This window comes from Diorhabda carinulata, chromosome 6, assembly GCF_026250575.1.
Source record: "Diorhabda carinulata isolate Delta chromosome 6, icDioCari1.1, whole genome shotgun sequence".
Taxonomy (NCBI): Eukaryota; Metazoa; Arthropoda; class Insecta; order Coleoptera; family Chrysomelidae; genus Diorhabda; species Diorhabda carinulata.
The window spans coordinates 6,265,750-6,288,812 of record NC_079465.1 but is presented as its reverse complement, the minus strand read 5'-3'; the positions used below and the strand labels follow the sequence as shown (position 1 = coordinate 6,288,812).

General features: G+C 32.7%; 1 protein-coding gene across 1 annotated transcript in view; it reads right to left on the bottom strand.

The window, feature by feature from the left end:
* LOC130895868 (protein O-mannosyl-transferase Tmtc3-like) overlaps positions 1 to 23,063 on the bottom strand; it is a 184,691-nt gene that overhangs the window by 76,230 nt on the left and 85,398 nt on the right. Inside the window, exon 4 of the mRNA XM_057803442.1 lies at positions 4,751 to 4,850. Coding sequence (XP_057659425.1) covers positions 4,751 to 4,850 — 100 coding nt within the window. The remainder of the gene's footprint in view (positions 1 to 4,750; positions 4,851 to 23,063) is intronic.

Sequence of the window (23,063 nt, the reverse complement as noted above, 5' to 3'; positions counted from 1 at the left end):
GAGGAGAAGAGAGTCTGTGGATTCTCTTGAGGTCGAATTGCAAGATGAAATGCTGCTTCGGTCATGTCAGCTAGCAATTAATCCAGGTCGGAAAATAAATTCCAATCAAATGGGCAAATGCCTGTGCATTTAAACCCAGATTACGCAATATCCAGTCGAGTAATTTTTGTGAATGCTTTATGAACAAGATCGGCAATATCATAGTCAGTTATCTATGATCCAGCATCTCATAGGCAACTTTGAACGGTTTCAAGAAAGTTCTGTCCAATGGTTGGAGCTTATGCGTGGTATGTGGCGGAGAGCAACTTCAGAATCTACAGTTCGTTGCAAAGTTCAATTGGCCACAGTTAAGGCACATTAGGAACACTCCTGAACTTGCCAATAAACGGAATATTCAACATTGCAAATGCTCCGACAACGTCCTTGGCATAATGAGCAGTTGCTTTATCTGGCCAAAACACAAAATTTCCTTAAGGATGCTTCTCTTTATGAAACTGCATTAATCTAGATCTAATCCACTCTTTGTCATATATTTTTGCGACCACGAGAATATATCGCCAAACATTTTCGAGCTAAACTTCTTGTGTCTTTTGAAATACAATTCTGTATTTACTTTCTCCCTTTTCTGATAATAATAATTCTTATTATTCATCGTTTCACTCCCGTTTAAAAATAAACTATGATTCGTCGTCGATAATGATTTCCAAACATTGAAATGGCAAAAATTATTCAACAACAGAAAAATATGTGGTGAATAAAACTTCACTTTATAATGAGGTATTCTCCAACTCACCAATATCATATCTTAGTTCAGATCATGTAATACAAAAAGAAGTTGATTGCTAACCAAACAATATAGATTAATTAGAGTTTAAACAAATGATGTCGAGCTACATTTTTCGAGTAATTATAAAAACTAGGTCGGAAGGGTTGTATCGATTTTGTATCAAATAACTTTTTTTTCAGATTTTGGAGTAAAATAAAACGTAACTAAACAAAGGTTTCAGTTTCTTCCGAAAAATCGATTCCGTCTACTTTTTAGGGTTTATAGATTCCATATATAATTATATAATCAATCATAATTTAAGGCAAAGAACGCTCTCACTTCGTCGGCGACGATAATGAGGGAAGTTTATTTGATCCTTTATTTGAGGTTATCAATCATATTCGATTTTTTTTCTCCTAATATTCCAGTTTATTGAAGTGTAAACTAGTTCATTGGATATGATACGTTGTGATAGACTGATGTGGTGGATACAAACAAAGCATAGATTCATTTTGATGCATCTACTCGATCACCTCCATGGAGGAATCTTCAAAAGTAATAATATTAATAAGCAAACTTTCACTATAAGAGTATCTACTTACACAACGTTGAAAGGAAATTGTAAGAATCGGACATAACAATGTTGTGGTTGATTATGTTCCATCTTTTCTTTTTGGAGAGTGTCTTGAACCACAAAATTCTACTCACTCATGTTGAGTTTCTTGCTGTAACGTTAATTTTCTGACGAAAGAATTCCTAATCCCGTCACAATGTTTTATGCATTATTTACTTGGTTAATAATTGCAAATTAAACAACAATATATAATCTCTCATATAAAATATCATGTATTGAAAATAATAATCTCATATTTCATCAATATACTACATGTTGTTTACTTTCCCACACACCCTGAAAGCGCTACGGTCTCTATTAATTGAAAATGATAGAATCTCAGTGATATTATGTATGTTTGGTTATAACTTGTATCTATAATAATGTCTTCTAGTTAGTGTTAGTGCCTTGGTTACGATATTTAGCCAATTATGTGGCCTCTTCTCATTTGAGATTGAATTTTTTCTCAGTGTGGTGCGCTTGGCACTTTCTCCGTACACGATTGCCATTCTTCACCGATTTCGGGGATTATAAGAAGCTCCTATGCAGTTTTTCTGGTAACTGGTTTCTCTGACTTAAGCATTCGTAGCTGTAGATTGGATTGTGGAACTGGTATTAATACCTTTTTAAGGGGATCAAACACCAACAAGAGACTGGTGAGTCCGTTTCATTTTGACTCATGTTTTGTACCTATTCGGAAGTAACTTTTATGGGCAGAACTACTCGAATTTTGATAACAAGAATCCCAGTAGTAGATTGAGTAGATATTCGGATCGTTGATAAAGAACAAGAGGACTCTAGGAACTGAGTGATCAACTGATTAATGGGCGATGGTTGCTACGCCGCGCCGTCCCAATGCAAATAAATTTTAGAGATAATTTGTTAAAGTTACTGTATATATTTACTTGACACAGTTTATGTCATTTTTCTATTTGGGTGTTATATGAATTGAGTTACGAGGTTTTTAAAGAAACATGGGCGCCGTTTTTAGCCTGCGAAAAAAGGTTGTAATTAGGGGAAGAGGTAATTGGTTAATGTTGACAAATACTATGAAAATGTGACTGGATTAAATGCAAACATTTGCGGTCTACCCAGGTATGACTGTAGACAAAATAATAATTTTATAGTAAGAGGATTATTTAAAAGTTTCCGACCTCAACTGGAAGATGTCAATGTAAATTCAGAAATATTATTCTTACTAATATTTCAGCTATTTTGGTTGCTCAGTTTCTGACACTCGTGTTTGTGTCATTGTTTCTTTAAGAAACCAAAATAAATATTAACCACTAATGTCGATAAAAGTTGTTTTTGATTAATTACTAATGAATTATATTACAAAAATTTATTTAAAAAATTGTTCCTGATAAACACAGAATGGATATATGAAAAATGAATAATATAATTACAAGATAATAATCTCTTTTGAACAGAAAACGTTTAAACATATAAAAAAAACATAATCACGAGTATTGAGTATCGAGCTGTCATCAATATTTCTTTTTGGAAGGCAATATGCCTGAGCAAATGAAAAAAAAGTTGATACCGTGTACCTAGCCTCTTCACCATGATTCACGACCGTGAAAGTTCAATCAGCTGAATATAAATGTGCCGTATCAGCTTGATTGACAACAACCGTTGGAGATGACCACAACCAGCAATATCATATAGAAATGTGACAAAGTGGTACTGGACGACGGTCGGAGAAAAATATAAGAGCATTTAATCGAACATTTTCCAGGCTTTATTGACGTGCTTTGAACAAAATTAGTCGAACTTTTTCCATCAAACCATGACTGTAGATGAAATCTGGGTACACCGTTATGCCGAAATGGAGAACGGTATATAAATAATGGATTGCAAAGGGAAAACCTATTTGGAAAAGGGCAGTTTCTTTAGATGAACAAATAATGACACCCTTTTTTTGGGATAGTCATGGGATTGTGCTCATCGACTATCTTTAAAAAAGTGAAACAATAATTAGACGCAACAATCCTTGGGGGGAAATTAAAAATAAACGACCGTATCTGAAGACAAAGGAAGTACTTTTCTATTACCTTCTCACATTTCGGTGATCGCTATGACTAAAATTCAAAAAATGCACTTCGAATTAATCAAGTACCCAACATATCCACCAGATTTGGCCCTCGGCGATTTTTCCTATGTCATAATTTCAAAGTTTCACTTCCAACAGAAATGTTTCCTGTCCTGTTTATTTGTTAGGTTAGAAAAATTTCCGACAACCCTCGTGGAATTATCCACATCGTGTCAGTAACGCATTGGTGCTGACAGTAGAGTATTAAATTGAATTTTTAGACATTAATAAGAGGAATATATTTAAAGAAAAAGAAACTTTTGGAACAACTGTTTTATTCGAAGATTCCAAGCAAATAATGATATAACAAGAAAATTTGTCACACATTTAAGCAGCCGATTTGATCTTTGGCTTGATTATGGTGCACATATTGAAATATACCGGATTTAATACCACCGACATATTTGAATCAGAACCATTGATGGACTATATGTATAGAATTGAAAAGAGAATAGAAAAATAATTATTATTATGAAGCTCTTCAGATAACCCTCGTACATGAAAATTGTGTTCAGATGGAAACCGAAGTATGTAAATGAAAATTTCGATGTTGGTAGTGAGTATTTATTCTACATTCAAAAATAAAAACATTATGAATAATTTATATATCTATATGATTCTACTGGAAAATCAAATAAAATCTAATGATTTGAAGAAATGGATGTGTTCTGAGTACTCTGAAGTATATAAGTGCTAAACTAAGAGAAATTTTTCGGTTTAACATTTTTCATACATTTTAGAATGCAGTCAAGCGTTTGATATGAAATTCACACATGGGAAGAATTTATCTCTTATTCTAACAGTTTCGTTTATTTTCCATGTCGAAATCGATAAAACATATCCGTAACTGAATAGATAAGCAGAAGAGAAGACGTTTCATTCTGTTTGCCTCGGATTTTCACCTGGAAACGTCAAGACCTTTCAGATTTTGATATTCCCGGTGACTCCATTAAGTGTAAATCAGACTATTTTGAAACAGGAATCGACCTATTTTTTAATCTTCTCAAATATTCCTCAATTTCCAAAAATTATTATTCTTATTCATATTGAGGCAAACTCTTGACTCAATATTAACTGAAGTTTTCTAGACATTTTAATGTATCACTTCTCATTGGGGCATCAATGAATTATGATTATCAGAAATTCATCTTCGACTCAACCAACCATAGGGATTATGACACAGTAGAAATATTATCGTTGTAAATCACTTGAAAGTAGATCGACTTTCAATACTTTTTCACACGAAAAAAAAATGAGAAAAATTGAGGGGAAATCCTACCTGTATATTTCTTATTTCGCGTCGCTTTGGTATATAGAATGAAAGCTGCCAAGAAGAAGACTGATGAAAGTGTCTCTGCTCTTCCTACAACGCCTGCGACCTGAAAATAAACACGTAAACTGAAATTTTTATAATAAGATAGATTAGCTATACGTAATGCTTTAAGCCTTCAATCATTTTCAACCTCAATACCTAATAACAATAACCATGAAGAAAATGACCATATAAGTACTAACACACTAACAAATACAGCCTGTGAGGTTTTTTCCATATTTTTCTAGAATGTTATATTTCTATTTCTTCTATCTTTTTTCGTTTGTGAGATATTCAGAAGTTTCTTTATTTTTAATTAACCTTGTATATGTGCGTGGATTAATAACCAGGAACGTGTTTATTAGTATGAGATTTTGAAATTTGATCAAATCGAATCAGTCGAGTTCTATTTGTGAGAAACTATGGAAATAGTCAATTTAGTTGGGTAACACACATCAGGAAACTTATCGTTTCCAACTTTCTAGATGATCTCGTAGTTGCTAAACAATTATTTTCTAGCCAATGGAGAAATAATAATTCAATTTTGAATACGAAGCAGTTGTTAAACTTTGAGATAAGTAGCTTGATTTTTAAAGCGAATGAGATAAATTTCTATAAGAATTGACTGGTCTTCCTATTATGTACGAGGTGTGGATATTAAATGAAGAAACTGGTAATATAAACATTTTATTTTGATATTATGTATATTTATATATTGACATCTTCGATATATGCCTCTTCTATATATCTATATCTCTCCATGCAATTCTTCCATTGTTCGAAATAGTACAGGAAATTATTTTCTGCCTTTTCCTTCAGGACGCGCGATGCTTTTTCTTTCACAGCTTCAACAGACTAACTTTGTTCCTTCTAATGCAGATTTTAAAGTTTTTACCACCAGTTCTTTAAACACTTTTCGCATGTCAAATTTTTTATGTAAAATTGCTGCAAATATTTTTGTCAGTAGATTCAGCAATCGCACGACGGTACGTTCGAACAAGATTTCTGACTTTTTCGATATTTCTGTCCAATTTTGACGTGGAATGGCTATTCGAACGTGAATGATTTCGGTCATGTTGACAACGATAAACCACTCGAAAACGTGTGGATGCGACAAACATTGCCACATACCTGTTTCAATAAATTATGAATTTCAGTTGCAGTTTTTCCAAGTTCCATGTGAAATTCCTCATCAATCCGTTGCTCTAATTTTTGGGGCAAAAGAAAAAGAAGCCCTATTCAAACGAAGCGCACCGCTACACTGGTTTGTCAACAAACCCTATAGTGGGTTTCAGATCAAACAGAAGATAATCGCAACATTTGACGCATGCGCACTTCTTCTGTGGCAACACTAGTTTCGTTACTTAATAGGAACACCTCGTATATATATTGTAGTTTTTTTTTCAAGTGAAAACAATTTCAACATTTCAATATTATAATCAATAATTATGATGTGTTGGAGCTAAATTTAAATGATCAAGGATTCACGTCACTTGTACAACACTTCGAAATTTATTATAATTTCTGTGAGAAAAGTAATGTCTGTTTAATTTCGATTATCTATCTCTTGTTGACAAAATTAATGGGCTTATTGAACTTGACATTTTTGAAATATTCGGGTTCTGCCGTTACTCGATTTTTTTTATTCAAATTGAATGGAACAGAAAATAGCCTATTGTTAAATCCTGCAGATCTGAATATTTTCGGCGTGTCTGAAAAGATTTTCAGTCACCGTTAAATCCTACCGTTGGTTGAAAATTTGAAACGATTCCTTTTGTATTCCAGATTTAATTGTTCGTGTTTTGTTTTATGTTACGTTAATATTATGTACTGAATAGGTATCGTTGAAATTAATGATGGGTTACATCAAAATTCACCCAAATCTTTAATAAATATCGTATCGCTTTGTTTATTGTCTTTCTTTCTCATATACAACAATATTTTTGTTAAATATTGTATTACCAAAATTATTGTAACTGGGAAAACAAGCAACACAAAAATGATTCCTAAAGACATGGGGTTGCATAAAAAAATATGCATTATTTCGTACTTTTTGGTGGCGATGAAGTTTGTACAGAAATAGGGGTGGGCGATGTCAAGCACTTAAGTTGGACGATGAAAAGATGAGATGAGTTCAAAAGTCATCTTCATAATTGCATGGGATTTGCGTTATTATGATCAATGATGATGGGTCACACCCATCATGACGTACGGCACGGAAGTCCGCGAGGAAACCAACAAGACGAAACAAATGCTGAGGGTGGCAGAGATGACAACACTAAGATCAATAGTGGGGAAAACAAGAAGAGACAGAGTAAGAAATACAGATGTCAAAGAGCAATGCGGGATACAAGACATTGTGAGATGGGGAAGACAACGTAAGAGGCAGTGGTACAACCATGTAAGACGTATGGACGAGAGCAGACTTCCGAAAATAGTCCTAGAAAACAATCCGCCCGGCTCAAGGACTCCCGGGAGACCACCTAAAAGGTGGAAAGATAGTTGGCAATCCACCTCTCAGGAAAAGATGCAGAGGCAGCTTCAGAATTAACAGATCGACAGATCTCCAAGAAGTAGAAGAAGAAGAAGAAGAAGATGATGATCAATCAATGTTATGGTTGGATTATGCTTATTGGTTGAATATAAAGAGGTATACTCAAACAGAAGAACTGGACATGAACCGACATATGACAGCAAATCTTCGTCTTCCGGAAATGATCGCAGCAATCTAGGTCTAGTAGTCCGTTCAATTTACACATTAGAAGTTATATAAATTCCCATCAAGTTGAAAATCAGTAAAATTATTTAAAAAGTAATTGAAAATAAAATTTGGAAGTTTCCCATCATTTCCGTGTATGGAAAAAATTTTATTTAAAGTCAAAGGTCAAATAAATGAGTTTTTCGTGATTTTCAGCAAGTTTTATCATGAAAATACCTTAGACGAATATTGTAGATCATAAAATTTTCTACAAAAAACGTATCAATAATGATTTCCTCAGTAAGCCTATTCCACGGGTCTTTTGTTCAATTTGAAACGGTTGCAATATAATGGAAATTAGCAGAGATTGTAAAGAGGAAAGCGATTTAAATTAAATACAAGTTGTGACATTTAATAGTCTGAGCACGACCGGCCTTGCAAAACATCAGAACAATCCAACTTTTTTGCAACCACATTTAGCACTGCATCCCTTTTTGCAGTGCTAAATGTGCATGTGCATGTGCTGTTCTTTGCGCAGATGGGACTAAAGTTTGAACGGGTTCTAATGTATTGTCGAATAACTTCCAACCCCAGTCTGTAGGGTCCAAGTGATAACCAAGATGAGGTTGAAGGAAGACAAGTTAATGGAACTTGTCTTTCACTTATCTAAGCAGGTAGTTTTTTAGGAGCTCTGTACATAGAAAAAAGAAAGCGAATGCCTTTGGTAATAACTTCTTGTCAGGTTGAATTATTTTTTTAAAAACTGCAGTATATTGTTTTTCAAACATTTTGAAAACTGTTTTTTACCCCTCCCATAAAATGCAGATGTTGTGTCACAGTGAGTTATTGCGTGTGAAAGTAGTACATGATTTTGACACCTTGCAAAAGTAGATGAACTTTTTGATGAATAGATTTGCGATTGATGTTGAGCTTTTCCTGATTTTTAGAAGAAAATAGTTTTTTCAGTTGAAGTTCGAGCGGTGAGTAGCATGATTGACTGAATAGCTCTATTACTGTTTCAATAATCAATACATCAGCATCATTATTAGCTTGTTTTACCATATATTTTTAGAGACAGATGTTGTCTTAAGGTTACAATGGAGTATAACTGGGTTTTGTTTTATCTGATATTCTTTTAGTCATAACATGTATATTTTATATTTTAAATTAATTTACAATAGCCGATAGAAAAATATTTCAACGTATATTACAACTCTAGTGATGTATATACGAGTACGTATGACGATTAAAACTTTTACAACTTTTTGAATTGTTATATCTCAGAAACGGAGGCTTGTAGAAACAAGTATTGGTTCGTTTTTTGTAATTTAATTATCTACAATTTTTGTCTGAGGTAATTTTATGCTGAAAATCGCGAAAAAACATCTTTTTTCACACACCTGAACTTTAAAATTTCATTTTTTATTATTTTTTAAATAATTTTACTGATTTTCAGCTTGGAAGGAATTTTTGTAGCTTCACTCTTTTTTTTGTCTAATTTGATCGAACTATAGTACCTCCTATGCCTATAAAAGTTACACAGCTACGTGACTTAAGCTAAACTAACTTAGTTCAGTTCTTAGTTGACAACCCGCTTGAATCTATTAGGTAACTTAAGTAATAAATATTCCATTCGGAAAGCACGTGGAATAATTAACTTCAATTGCAACAATGGGGATTAACCTTTTCCAACCAGTTTGAAGCCACTACAATATTCTAAAATTAAGCAATCAATAACCATGCGCGTAGTCAAATTTGGGCATGAAAATAATGATTCAAGAGTATATGATCGTCGACTGAAAGTGTACGAACTCTTTCACATATTAAATGGAAATTTCGACATGAGAAAGCTATGCGCGAGATGGGTGCCGCGTTTATTCACAACGGAACAAAATCTGCATATTTGACAATGTTTTACAGAAATATAGACGAATTTTTGAGCCGTTTTATAACCAATTTGATAAAGCTAAATGAAGAATAAAACAAATTATCGGCAATTTCTCTAATTCACTTAGTTTTGAGTATCATTTTGGTTGAGTACGTGAAAAAGATTAAGTGGTTAGTTTCCAATCTAGATTACCTGCGGTAATTTCATAAGAAAATCGACTAATAATGGTAGGATTCTTTTGAAAAATTGTTGTTTTTATGTTAATCACTTACTATACGAAAAGTTTATAGTGTCTCATTACTTTTATGGGTTGTCAAGCCCTTTGACACAATATGTCTTTAGCATTTGAGTAGTTTAATTTGATATTTTCGGAGTAAATTCATTTTATAATCACCCTTTTCAAAACAGTATTTTGATATGACTCACAATCATCAATCAGTATCTAAGAAGAGTTTGTGTATCTACTAAATTTATTAATCTACTAGATCTAAACCCCATATATGGAATATTCTGTCGAGAACATTAAACTTCGGTATATTATTTCCCCCATGTTTGTTCTTCCTTTTTGACTCGTTGAAGTTGTAGGGAAATGTACTTAACATTTTGTGACATAAAAGGTTCATTAAAGTGTTACATGATGTGGAAAATAATCTTGACGTAACAATATTCAAACTAAATACCGGAGCTTCCTAGTTTTTTTATAACAGCGAACAGGTAGGATCCTGGAATTTGATAGAAAATAAATGAAACCTCTTGCATAAACTACAAAATTAACTATATAGCAGCAACTAACAGTCTTGCGCGTCATATTACATGACTCAGTTTATAAGTTGTACATAAATGTAGATAAGATTACAGACGGTATTTGAGTAGTTTTTGAAAAAAAATTTATTCGCAAAATGGAAAAATAACTAAAATCAATTAAATTGCAACGATAGATAATACTTTACGTGAAGTTATGTAATGATTATTTTCTACTGTAATTAATTCCTTGAACCTATTCAAAGCTATATCTCTTAGTTCACATATAATTTCAGTGCAATTATACAGGGTGTCTCACGACGAGTTAAAACTAACTGCATGTGCCAAAATACTTGTAGTACCTTACCGTTATCTAGATACTGAATGTTTTTTGTAAATTTTTGGAGATGCGGGTGTAGTTTAAATTTTATTTTGACCCGTTGATACAAGCACTAAGAAATAAAAAAGTATTTTTCTTTATCTTCTCAAAGTCTCTAAAAAAATCAAATCAAATTATATTTACTAATCGTATTCCAACTTTTAGTCGTTTCCGAGATATTTGAGGTTTTAAATTATTGTATTTTTAATTTTTTTTATACTTTTAGTAGGATTTGTAATAAATAACACTTATTTAACTTTCATTAGTCAATTGTTGATACTTTCGAAAATCGTTAAAACGCCCGTTCCCAATTTAATAACGAAGATTATTTAAATTTGCTCTTAATACATGGTGAATGTGACAAAGTTGTTACAAGAACATGTACTTCATTTGTTGCAAGATATCCAAACCACGACCAAACTCGTATACTGTTAAAAGACTCCTCAACAATTTGAAGCAAAAGTTAATCGAATCAAACCAATTGTTGACCCACATCTGCATTTCTAAAAATTTACGGAAAACATTTAATATCTGGATAACGGTAAGGTTTAGGTATATGAAAGTGTATATACGTGTATAGTGCATGAATTTTCCTTATTTTTTAGCCATTAATGCATTAAAATGGAAAAAACCGGGTGGTTCTATTTAAAAAAATAAGGAAATTTGATATTTATAAAATTAAACTTTGACCACTTTTTATACACACCCTGTATGAAATGAGAAATTTTTCAGCATAGATTCAAATACGTCTGATTTTGCTAAAAGCAACCGAACAGAAACCATTTTCATATCTTTAAGGGTGTCTTCGTAAAAAAATAATTTATAACGGTCTACAATGGTCAAATTTTTTACAAAAGAATTAATAACTCAAAAGGTATGCATTTTTGGAAAAAATTTTATATAGATTTCAAAAAGTATTTATATACAGGGTGTTCTATTTAAAACAACAGTTACGGTCAACTTCCGGTGGAACCGGAAGTCGACTATCTTTGAAAGTATTTTAGTTAAAAAGATCGTATCCGAAAACCCAAACATACGAATTTTCATGATTTTACTATAAGTATTTTGTCATATACAGATGGTCTTGACTCGTCGTGGGACACCCTGCATATGACATGACGTTGCTTATGTGGAACTTGCGGGAGACTCAGTCCCTGTCTTCTTGTACGGTCAGCTTGTTTACCAGGCCACAGCCATTTATTTCCAGTTTCTTATTGTTTCTAAACCCATCTCCAATCCATCTAACCATCCTGATCACGGCATTTCTCTTCTTCTCCTTATCTCAGCTTCCAGTCCAGATCTATATGAAGATATATCTCAGCTATGTTATTCTTGCTATTATATTACCATCACAGCATACGTTCCCTCCAGCGTATCTTTGACCCATAATAGCATCATCTAGCCCCATTATTAGTTATACTCATGGTATCTGCAGCATAAAATATGATGAGATTGTTTAATATGAAAATTTTTGTTTTACATTTTATTTCTATACTCTATTTGATGCTTATATCTTCTGGTCTATTTGTATCGTTCATTATTATTTTATCAAGATATTTGGATTTCTCCACCACCCGAAAATCACATCTTTCTATTTTAACTCGGACTATTTCCTCTATCTGCTAAATTTCATACATTTCGTCTTGTCTGTCTCAGTTTTTAGACACATTTTTCACCAACCTTCATAAATTCTTCCTACATTTTCTTTTATTATATTTTTTATTACTTGCTTCTTTTTCTATTGATATTGATTGATAGTGTATCACCTTACCTCACCCTTATTAATCATTATTAATTTTCCATAATCATTTCTATCAGTTTTATTAACACGGATCTCATCTATTTAAAAGCTTACCTTAGATATTTTTATTCATTGATGTCAAAGGCTTGTTGGAAGTATATAAATGAAATTTCTATTCTATATTGTATCCATTGGTCTTATCTATCACATAATGCTATAAATCTGTTTTGTCTTATTATTGTTAGCAGTAGTTTTTATGCTGAATTTAACAATTATACTTTCCCGTGGTTCTTACACTTTCCCAGATTTCCTTTTTGGATATTGTTATTATTAACTTCTTCCTCTATTCCAATGGCACCATCATTGGCACTTCTCCATGTTTTCTTCAGCTTTCAACCTACTTCTGATAGCTCCTTTCTGGTATTTCTATCACCTACAATAAGCATATATCTTCTGTTTACTGTAACAGAAACTGCTCCTTCTTCTAGTTTTCTTTCTCACTATAAATATGATGTTATTCATTTGTCTGCATGGTCGGAATGCTTCCTGTTTTTTAATCAATTTACGTATTGATTTTTTTCCAAACTTCACATGCATAGTTTATAGCCTGTTTGTATCAGCTAGATGCTAAGACAATGCGTGTACTCCTCATTCCTATATATTAATATTATGGTTACTTTTCTTATCTCTCAGCAGTCTTTGTTCTTCAAAAACATAATAACATTTATTTCAAATCAATTTTTTTCCTTTTTTATCAATACATTTTATAATTTCTTTGGCTATTCCATTTTTTTAATGCTTTTCCTGTCATCTTTTTATGTGCTGCTACTTCTACTGTCTGCTTATTTCGTGCCGTTATTATTCTTCTCTGATCACCCTTCCTTAGTCATATTACATGTATTACTTATTGTTCATGCTTCTTATCGATCATATACAGATTATTGTAACGTTCGATCTGGAATATCACACAAGGAATTTTTTGAATTTTTCTAAAGACCAAATTTAAAGCTCAATATTTTTTATTTCGAGGTTTATATTTTTTGTCACGTAAATTATTGAGCTATATACATAATAAAAAAATGATTACTACCTCAAATTATAATTAAACAAGACAAAAATTATACGGGAAGCAAGAAAGTACGAAACCACTATTTTCAATTTTGGAAGTGTTGCTAATTATTTCCTGTCATGTTAATAAGGGTATGGTTTTATGCCTTATTCACAGTTTCTAATTAAAGAGATGGTTGTCACACTAAACTATTCAACACTTCAGTTTAATCCTTTAAGTAGTGAAGCAAATTTATTTATGGTTGTTTACGAATGTGAACAAGCTGAAATTGTAAGAATGAACTAGAGATAACAGTTTTTCCGATGGACATTTGACAATGCTAATAGTACAGTGAATAAATTGTACTTAAATCAATTAAAGTATTAGTAAGTTTGATGTAAAATGTCTTGCTATTTCAAAATTATAGTTTTTTATGAATGAGAAAATAATAAAACTTAGTAGGGTCGTTTTAAATATTATTACAAAATAATTTAAACATAATACAACACCCAAAATGCGATTGAAGGTTTCTCATTTTAGTTAGAAGGTCCAAATTCTAAACAGATCAGTTTAGTTGCAACTTGCAATGTGATTTCTAGTGTGACTATCAAAAATTTGGAAGAACCACGTGAATGTCCTTCAACATTCAATAAAAAAGCATTAATATTCAATAGTTTTAAACCATTTAGAGACAACAGTTTATGTTAAAATGTTGATAACATCGTGAATTAGTTAGCAGTACGCTTGGTGTTGGGAAATTTACTATTTAAATAGTTAGTAAACAAAAAACGTGTAGCGAGTTCCAAACATCACCTGAAATTTCAAATCGAAAGATAGAAAGTGCATGCGTTCTTCTCGACTGAACTGTATTATTGTAATGGATACTGGAAGTTATTCATGGACCAACCTAACCAAGTCCTTGATAAATTATTTAAAAAATTGATTGAATTCTGAGGGCAATATGAAATTGTTATGTCGGAGAAAAGTTCTCTCAAATCATCTATCTACTGGCTTAAATCAACCATCAGAAAACGGAAGCAGACTGATACTAGTACACATCGGCAATTCAAACAGTTTTTTGAATGTAGTTTCTTGAACTTGAGTCTGTTTGTACAGCTGACTACCACGAGGACATGAATGCTGATGTTTTTGAAGAATGATTTGAAAACGAAATTTTGGATCCTCTTCCTCAGAGCTGTATTATGGTAATAGATACAGGAAGTTTTCCATCGAGACTTTTAGAAAATTGTCGTTGTCGTTGATAAATAATTTGCAAACTTGGCTAAATTCTGATAGCAATATGAAATAGTTAAGTCAAAGAAAGGTTCTTTAAAATAATTTATCTACTGGTTTAAATTAACCTTCAGAAAAAGGACGCAGATTGATAATAATACACGTCCACAGTTCAAACGGTTTTGTTGAGGGTTGGTTATTGACTTTTTAATCTACTCGTACCGCTAAATACTATGAGGACATGAATGCTGATGTATTTGAAAAATAATTCGAACAAATGTTAGATCTGCATCCTCAGAACTGTATAATGGTAATGTATAGTGAAAGTTATCCATCAAGACTTTTAGAAAATTGTCCACAACCAAGTTGATAGATAATAGATGATTTGCATGCTAAATCCTGGGAAAAGAGAACTGGATGTTTCGTCAATGAAGAGAATAAATTTGAAATTTATCAATTTGCAGATAATTATGCAATGATGGTGGTTAGGTCACCATATTATTATGAGTTGAACTCCATTGAATTAGCATGGGCATATATGGAGGAAGAATTTTGAAGAAAAAATGATTCCCTTCAAATGAGTGAACAATTGTTGCTGTAAATATTGGTTGCGACAGTTTATCTTCTGATTCCGAGTATGATTTGGATTTTAAATCAAAATTATTCATAAACGTAAGTCATAAGAGTTTTCAAAAGTCATAAAATGTATGACTTTTAACTTAAGGAAGAGGTTGATGTAAAGTATCATTGAGATGCACTCTAGATACCATATTCTAGGTCTTCTCTAGTACCTCATATACATTATAGACTATTTAGTAATACAAAAACATACTTAGAATAAATGTCATTATTGCTAATTATTCTGTTTATATTTATGTTTTGATATGCTCTAAACTAGATTTCATTTACTATATTCCGTTGTATGGTTTCATAAAAAAGATTTTCAATCCTTCCTTTAAAGCCAATTTTTCTCTTTTTTTTTGTTTGTTTCCTAGCTATCGAAAAATAATCTGCATATGAGTTTTCGGCTTTAGCTTCTAAAGTTTCTTATTCTATTTTTTTATTTCTCACACTTATGATCATATATGTTCATTAAAATCACTGCGGAGTAAAAAGTGCCGACGCACGAACGTAGTTAATTTAGATTCCCAACACCGTAAGAAAACAGTTTAACGAAGTTTACAATCACATCCAGTTCAAAACAAACTCAACAAAACCGAAACCACAGTGATGATGATGATCCTCTCCCCGAGCATTTTGTATAAAAGTAAATGGAAGGGTCGAAATATATCAATAATGCAAACGGATAATATAAACAGTGATATTAATCATCCCTAGAAACGAGATTCACTGTATCTGAAAAAATAGGAAACTAGAAATAAGGCTTCCGAATATGCATTTCCACTCAGTGAAAATTATGGAGTAATTATTTATATTGGATATTTGAATTTTGCATTATATATAATGGCAAACAAAAAAATTACAATTATAATGAGTAACTTTTTTGGAAATAATACGCTTTGGGCGATAATCTTTTTCACTCACTTGAATACATGCAACGTTTTTAATCAAAAGAATCGGGAATAAAAATTACTGTTTTCCATTGTGAAAGACTTTTCACTATATGTTAATGAAACTTCAATAAATAGTTTAATTACTACATTCTACATACTACAAAAATATTATTTGGAAGAGAGCTATCCCTCCCTATGGTCTAAATTTACTTCGCAATTCTTAAAATCCACTAGAAAGCATTCTCCACATTATTTTGTATTAAATTCAGGTCAAGACAGTGTGATGCCCACTCCGAATACTGTTATTTTGGTTTCTAATCCATCATTCACAATCTTCGTACTAAAGATTCGTAAATATTCCTGTTGGAATATGCACAGAATATGTCCAAAAAGAGAAATGTATCACCCTTTTCTCGGCCATACTGCCATACTACTTTCACAGCTATTGAGATGGCTGAGTGAAATTTTTTTATTCGGGATTTGTGAAAATATTGATGATATCAGTTTATACTCAGTATGTAAACCAGAATAGTTTTGTTGTCAGTAGTGTTTGTAGTTTCTTTTCGTAGTCTTTCGATTTATTTGCATGATTGATACTTCGATAATGCGTTTTCCTGTGGCTAAGCCAGCTCTAATAACTATTATTTATTTACATTTTGTAGTAGAATCACTAGAATTTGAGGCTGCTCCTATCTGTCCATGTCTCTTGTGACTCTGTGCGTACGATCTCTTATTTTTGCTTCAAAATGTCACTAATCTCTCATAAAATTATTTCTGATTTCGCTCAGTTTTTTAATATTCATCCAGCAACATAATGTTTTGTTAAAACATTATATCCAGCAGGTGGCTGTATGTACATCAGCATGTAAAGTGATGAAATGAGCAGATTTTCTGCATTTAAATTTTCGACATTGCACTCAGCACTTTGTTATGACTTCTTTTATTACTCATATATTAATTCAACTTGTAATTTGAGTATAAGTCAATTATGCAAATATAAATAACCGTTATTGACAAATCGAAAGATTCGAAAGTTTTACCACACATAATTGAACAGCAAAAGATGGTGGACCGAATAGAGGCCCAGACTTGTGCCAAGTATGTACAACTCTGTTACTAGCTTGAAAGCCATCATTGGACCAGACTTGGTGGAACTCTTGGATGATAACAATGTCCCTCGTTTGGTTTGGAAGCCCGGACCAGGCCTGGTTATCTAGGTAGGCCCAAGACAGTTTAGAAGTCTGGGAGAGGCTTGGCTACTTAGATAGGCACAAGGCTAGTTTGCAAGTCTGGACTAGGTTTGATTGCCTAGGTAAACTCAATACAGGGCAGCCCTGGGCCAGGCTGGTTGCTTGTAAAAATAAATTTTCAATATATTGTTAATAAAATTATAGTTTTATGAGACATTTCTATTAATGGACTCTACTAATTAATGTATATAAGAATATTAGTTAAATAATTGAACATATAAAGAAACGATACTATTTTTTCGTTATTCTTTATTATATATTACGATTTTGTCCCACATATTTTCATCACCAAATGATTCATAATTAATTTTATAGTTTCAAGTAGAACTTCTTTCGTTCTTATTAGAATTTTTCGAGCAGATTTTCAGAAAGATTTTACACAAAATTAACTGGTCTTGACAGTAAATATCACTTTAGGTTTTTTCAATTGCGACAAGCGAATAAATTTAGTGTAAAAATGCTCTCAGATAAGTGGCAAAGTGTTAAATTGTGTCTCTGATCGTCCAAAAAACATGTGGCGAACATAATCCAGGCCAGCCGAATCACGTTAGTGAAGATTACTTTATACAGGGAAGAAAGATTCAGAATACACTAGCATAATTAAAAATATATATCATAATGCTACATTCTATGTTAAAATTGACGAAGAGTTACTACCTAAATGAAAATACAACGAGATTTTCTCAAGGAAGATTCGATATCTTTAAAATCATTAACCCTTGGAGAAAGTATCCTCAGAACTATAAAGGGAACGAAAGGGAATAAGGATTTACGTATCCTACCTAAACAATATTCGCTTTGCAGACGAAATACGTATATATATATACGTCCGGAAATATAGTAAGTTCGCAAAAATCTATATGTACGTGTCAACATGCTTTACACAAAGTCTCAACTTGCTGCTTCCATCCATTTCATTATAATAGAACTCGAACGGCCACTCAATCAAGTTGTTTTGAGAAATGTCTGAAATTGAGTTTCGTACTGTTATAAAATTTTTGATTCAAGAAGGATTAACACCAACACAAATAAAAAACAAAATTAAGACTGTTTACGGTGTCCATCAATTCCAAAAATTGAAAAGTGTTCTAAGTGGTTTTGCTGGAGACGAGACCCATTAAATTAGATGAAAGAATTGATCGTAGTTAGAAGGAATGAAAAGAAAAGAAATTGCAGCACAGACCGATATTTTCAAAACAAGTACTCTAAGGATCCTACACGCAGCGTCGAATAGAATGTTGTGATAGATTTTTAGAGATTTGCCGCAAGAAACAAAATAGTGTAATGCGATTAATTGTTACAGGTGATTAAACTTATGGTATTTTATTTTAATCTGACATCCAAAAGAGATTGCATGGAGTGGCATCGGAAAGGGGAGCTACCAAATTTGATACTGCAATGGTATTTCTTTGATTGACTTACAGCAATCTAATACATCCAACAACGTGGTATATAACTCTGACTTACTAATGAAAATGCGTCAAAACTCATCGTAAAAAGGCACGGCAAAATCAGCGAGGTGTGCGATGTGCTGATAACAATGTTTTGGTCCACACTGCTTTGCTTCCGAAGGTTACTATACACAGAGCCTGAACAGACACTATATAGAGCAGAAACAAAAATAATGGGTGATGTAGCTGGTATAATAATCACTGGAAATATCAACGGGTAAGTCACAATATAAAATTGAATGGAGAAAAGTGATTTAAAGTAGGCAGCATTTGGTAAGCTTCGTCATATCATGAAAGACTGAACCGTTCCCAGTCACTTTAAAAAGAAAATAAAAGTATATGAATCATGTATACTTCCAGTAGCGACACGTGGCCTGGAAACTATAACATTCACAGAGAACAGTCGATATTTAACAACACAAAGGTCATCGGAGTCATGTTAGGAATCTCGCTTAGAAATAGGATCTGTAAAGAGAAAAGCAGAGGACGTACAAAAGTGCAGGCATCATAAAGCGTTTATCTAAGCTAGAATAGAGGTGGGCACATCATACTAGAAAAAAATACAAATATAGAGCACAAAGACTACCAAAAGGGATCATAAAAAATAGAATTCCCTAAAAACGCTGGCTTGATATTAAGAGAATACATCGGATGCCCGACAAAAATAATGTTACAAACATTAGTCTTATGTGGATACTTAACGGCTGATGAAGAAAATTGCTTATAGTGCAAGTAGAATTGACTTTGGATATCATCCTTTTGTTTTGAGCTCCTCTTTAAAATTGCCACATATAAATTACGAGAATTTAACTTCAACTAACTAATTACAGTTTGGGTTTCTGATTTCGAATGTCCAAATTAAATTACTAGGATTAAATTGTTTAATATCGTAAAATTTGGAATTTGCTATTTCTGGATGAATCTGATTACGTTAATGAACTTTCAAAGCTGATTGTGAACATGATACTCTACATGCATACATCGGTACAAAATGAACGCTAACTTATAATTGGGACGGGACTAAATACGAACTTTGATGTGAAAAATATTGTGTTACCATAGTTTTGTGACATAACCCGCGATCATTAGCTTATTTTTGCATTCGTTCATCTATGAGTTTATTAGCTTCTGAGTCAAATTGTAGCTTTAATGAATTGAATTATGCATATTGTAATGTTTTTCTTATTTATTTATAAGATAATACACCGCTTGCTATAGAAACGAATATAAAAAACAAACATCAAACGGGTTCCGCGTCAAAGGAACCGCTCGCGCTTTCGCCGAATTTTAGAATTTGAATACATTCAGACTATAATATTATTTAGTAACTTATTGTTGAGCTAGGTCAGTGGCAGCCGAAAACAGATCATAAAATTAAATTTTAAAGCAAAGCAATTTTTATATATATATTAAATTGATACAAAATACAAATTTTATAGCTAATAAAAAATCAATTGAACTCAATCATAAAATGAGGATATCCTTCAATTTCCCCTTTTCTAATAATAAAAAAATTCTATTATCGAAAAAAAAGTTATTAAAAAGTCAATTGAATTAAGTTTAGACCGTCTGGCCCCAATACTTTAATTAAAAACTGAATTAAATATTTTTTTTTGAGGAATGAACATCGAGTTAATAATATTATCAATACTGTTAATGTATTCTGACGTTTTCTATTTATTAGTTTTAATATTTGCAAAGTCAAAAAAGTAAAAGACACTCAATTTTATCACAACTATAAACTGACATGTTGGTTGCAGTTGATGCAACAATGAATATACAAAACATATTTTAAAAATGATGTATGTATGGATGTGGTTATTAGGGTATCATATACACTGCTACCCAGAAGATCTATTGTGTCCTACTTTTTTGGTGCGATACTGGGGAACCCAGTTTTTACAGCTGATCTGTAAATACCAATTGAAAATTCCAGAATGTGCGATGGCTGCAGCGCCAGAGATTTTCTTCTATTTCATACGTGTAGTGTTCTGGGCTTCACACTCCGAGAGAATGTGGATAGAGGTTCCGTCCTCTGTGGAATAAAATTTGCACGTAGCATTACCTGCTTAGTCAAGAGTCTTCAGGTATTTGTTTAGGTAGCAGTGCCCCAAGAGAACTCTTAGTAGGATTTGTAAAGTTAGGTTAATACATCCAGCAGATCTTCTCTGCTTATAGTTTCCCAGGAGGTGTCTTTGCTTGTCTCAGCCCCTGTAGCTGAACCCAATAATTGTTTGTACTCCTATCTACCTTCTTTTCCAGAGCTATTTCCAATGTTCTGTAGCTGATACCACACCATGAACGGCTTGTCTGTCCCCGCTTTTTCGAGATTATCATTTCCCTCCACTCCAGTGTGTCCAGGAATCCATTATACGGTAACTTTATTTTTCTTGTATAAATCGTTTAATTTTTCTGGATACTGAACTAGATACATTAATTTCTGCTTGAAAAAGCTTTGTGTGTTTGGTTCTGGTCCAGTACCTATTCTATTCTATTCTATTCAGTACACTATTCCAGTTCTGTCTATCTTAATAATAAAATAAATTTTTTCTAATAGCTGAATTTTTCCGATCCATTATCCTAAGGCTATCCCCAGGTTTGGTCATTATCATTCGGGACGGTTTTTCTTTGATTATTCTGAACATCCAAAGTGATGTTTCTGCTGCCACGCCTTCCAGTACTATCTAGAAAGATTTATAATCACTTCTAGTGCAGCTGTTGGGTATGATTCTATGGACCCGGTAGTAGATAAGCAGGCCAGTCATTGTACCTTTGAGAGATATTCATCGTGGTATTCAGATGGGTTCTAGTACCCCAAACTGCCCAATAAGCGATGATTGGTCTCGTAATTGCCACAGTAAGATCTTTGGGCTACAACCCCAATTCCTTCCTACAAAATTCCTACACACCATCATGGTTTTTGTGGCTTTAATAATATCTACTTTTCCTGTTTGTTCCAGAGAAGTTTACTATCTAGTATGAGTCTCGGAGATTTCCCCTCTATTTTCCACTTTTCAAAACGATGAAACTTTTAATAATTGTTTCACCGACTGTTATCCTTTACACAATGGAGTTATCTGTTCATCTGTTCGCATTTCAAAAATCTCCCTTCGTTTGCTGAGCAGTATGTATTTAATTTTTTGTAGATTCAAAGTCTTAAACTGTAATAATCACAATTTATTTTTTTCTTAACAAAACTGAATTGGAACATTTTTTTAATGAAAGTTTTTCTACTGTATCCAATTAAAGTATTTCAATTTATTTATTGCACTAACACATCTTTCTGTGTCGATCTACGGCAAACTAATTCTCAATTTGTTAGAATTCCTCTCTGAAAAGAATTCCCCGACGTAAATTGTCTTTTTGATGTCGCTTTGGTCATTAATTTCTGAAAGTAATGAACGTACAAGAGATAACTGGTGGTCGAACAATTCGTTCCCTGTCAATTTGTTACCAGTAATTTGTACCAAAGCACAAAAAAAGAATTAGAATGTCGAATACTAATTGTACTTGAACTAGTTGATGCGGGACTAATCTATCAACCAATAAGCTAGTGGACGACAAAACTAAATTGCCTTTATCAATGTTTCGTCCCCAAAAAACTTTTGTTAAAAATAAGTTTCAGTTATTCGAAGGATTTTAATCAACCGTCATTGCTACAGGGATATTAAACGGAAACGAAAAGCATAAATAATCCGATATACCTAAATTTTTCTTGTTAGTACGCATGGATTAGATCCTATATCCCTCTTACACCGAGGTACAACACTGTATGATTAACAAGTAAAGTGTACCTTTTGATTTCGATTTCAATGTTGGACAGGATTCATTAGAGTACTATCTATTGTGGATATATGGTAGACGATTAAGTATTAGTTGTTGGATGATCTTCATTTATAGCCAAATTATGTAGATTTATATGGAAGCTGAGCTGAACTCGTCGAATTTAAAGGCTCTCCTAAATAAGCGTTGTCTTTCTCAAAATTCTCGGGGCCTTACTATGAAACCTTGTGTTAAATGGACATATTCATACAAAGATGTGACAATTTGTGGTTATATAATAACCTAATCTAGCCTTGGACTCACAATGAGGCGTGAAACACAAACGGTTACGTTTCGACATAATCACCGAATAGATTGAGACATTTGTCATATATGTGGACAAGCTTTTCAATAACCTCCTCAAAGAAAGTTGCTGCCAAAGTAGCTTAACCGTTCAAGAGAGACCTTGAAACTTCAGGAAATTCCGTAGATTTAGCAATGGCGAATCTGCGGTTTTTTAACCATTCTGTCAACTCATCGAACCAGGTCATATGCAACGACATATTTGCGTCCTT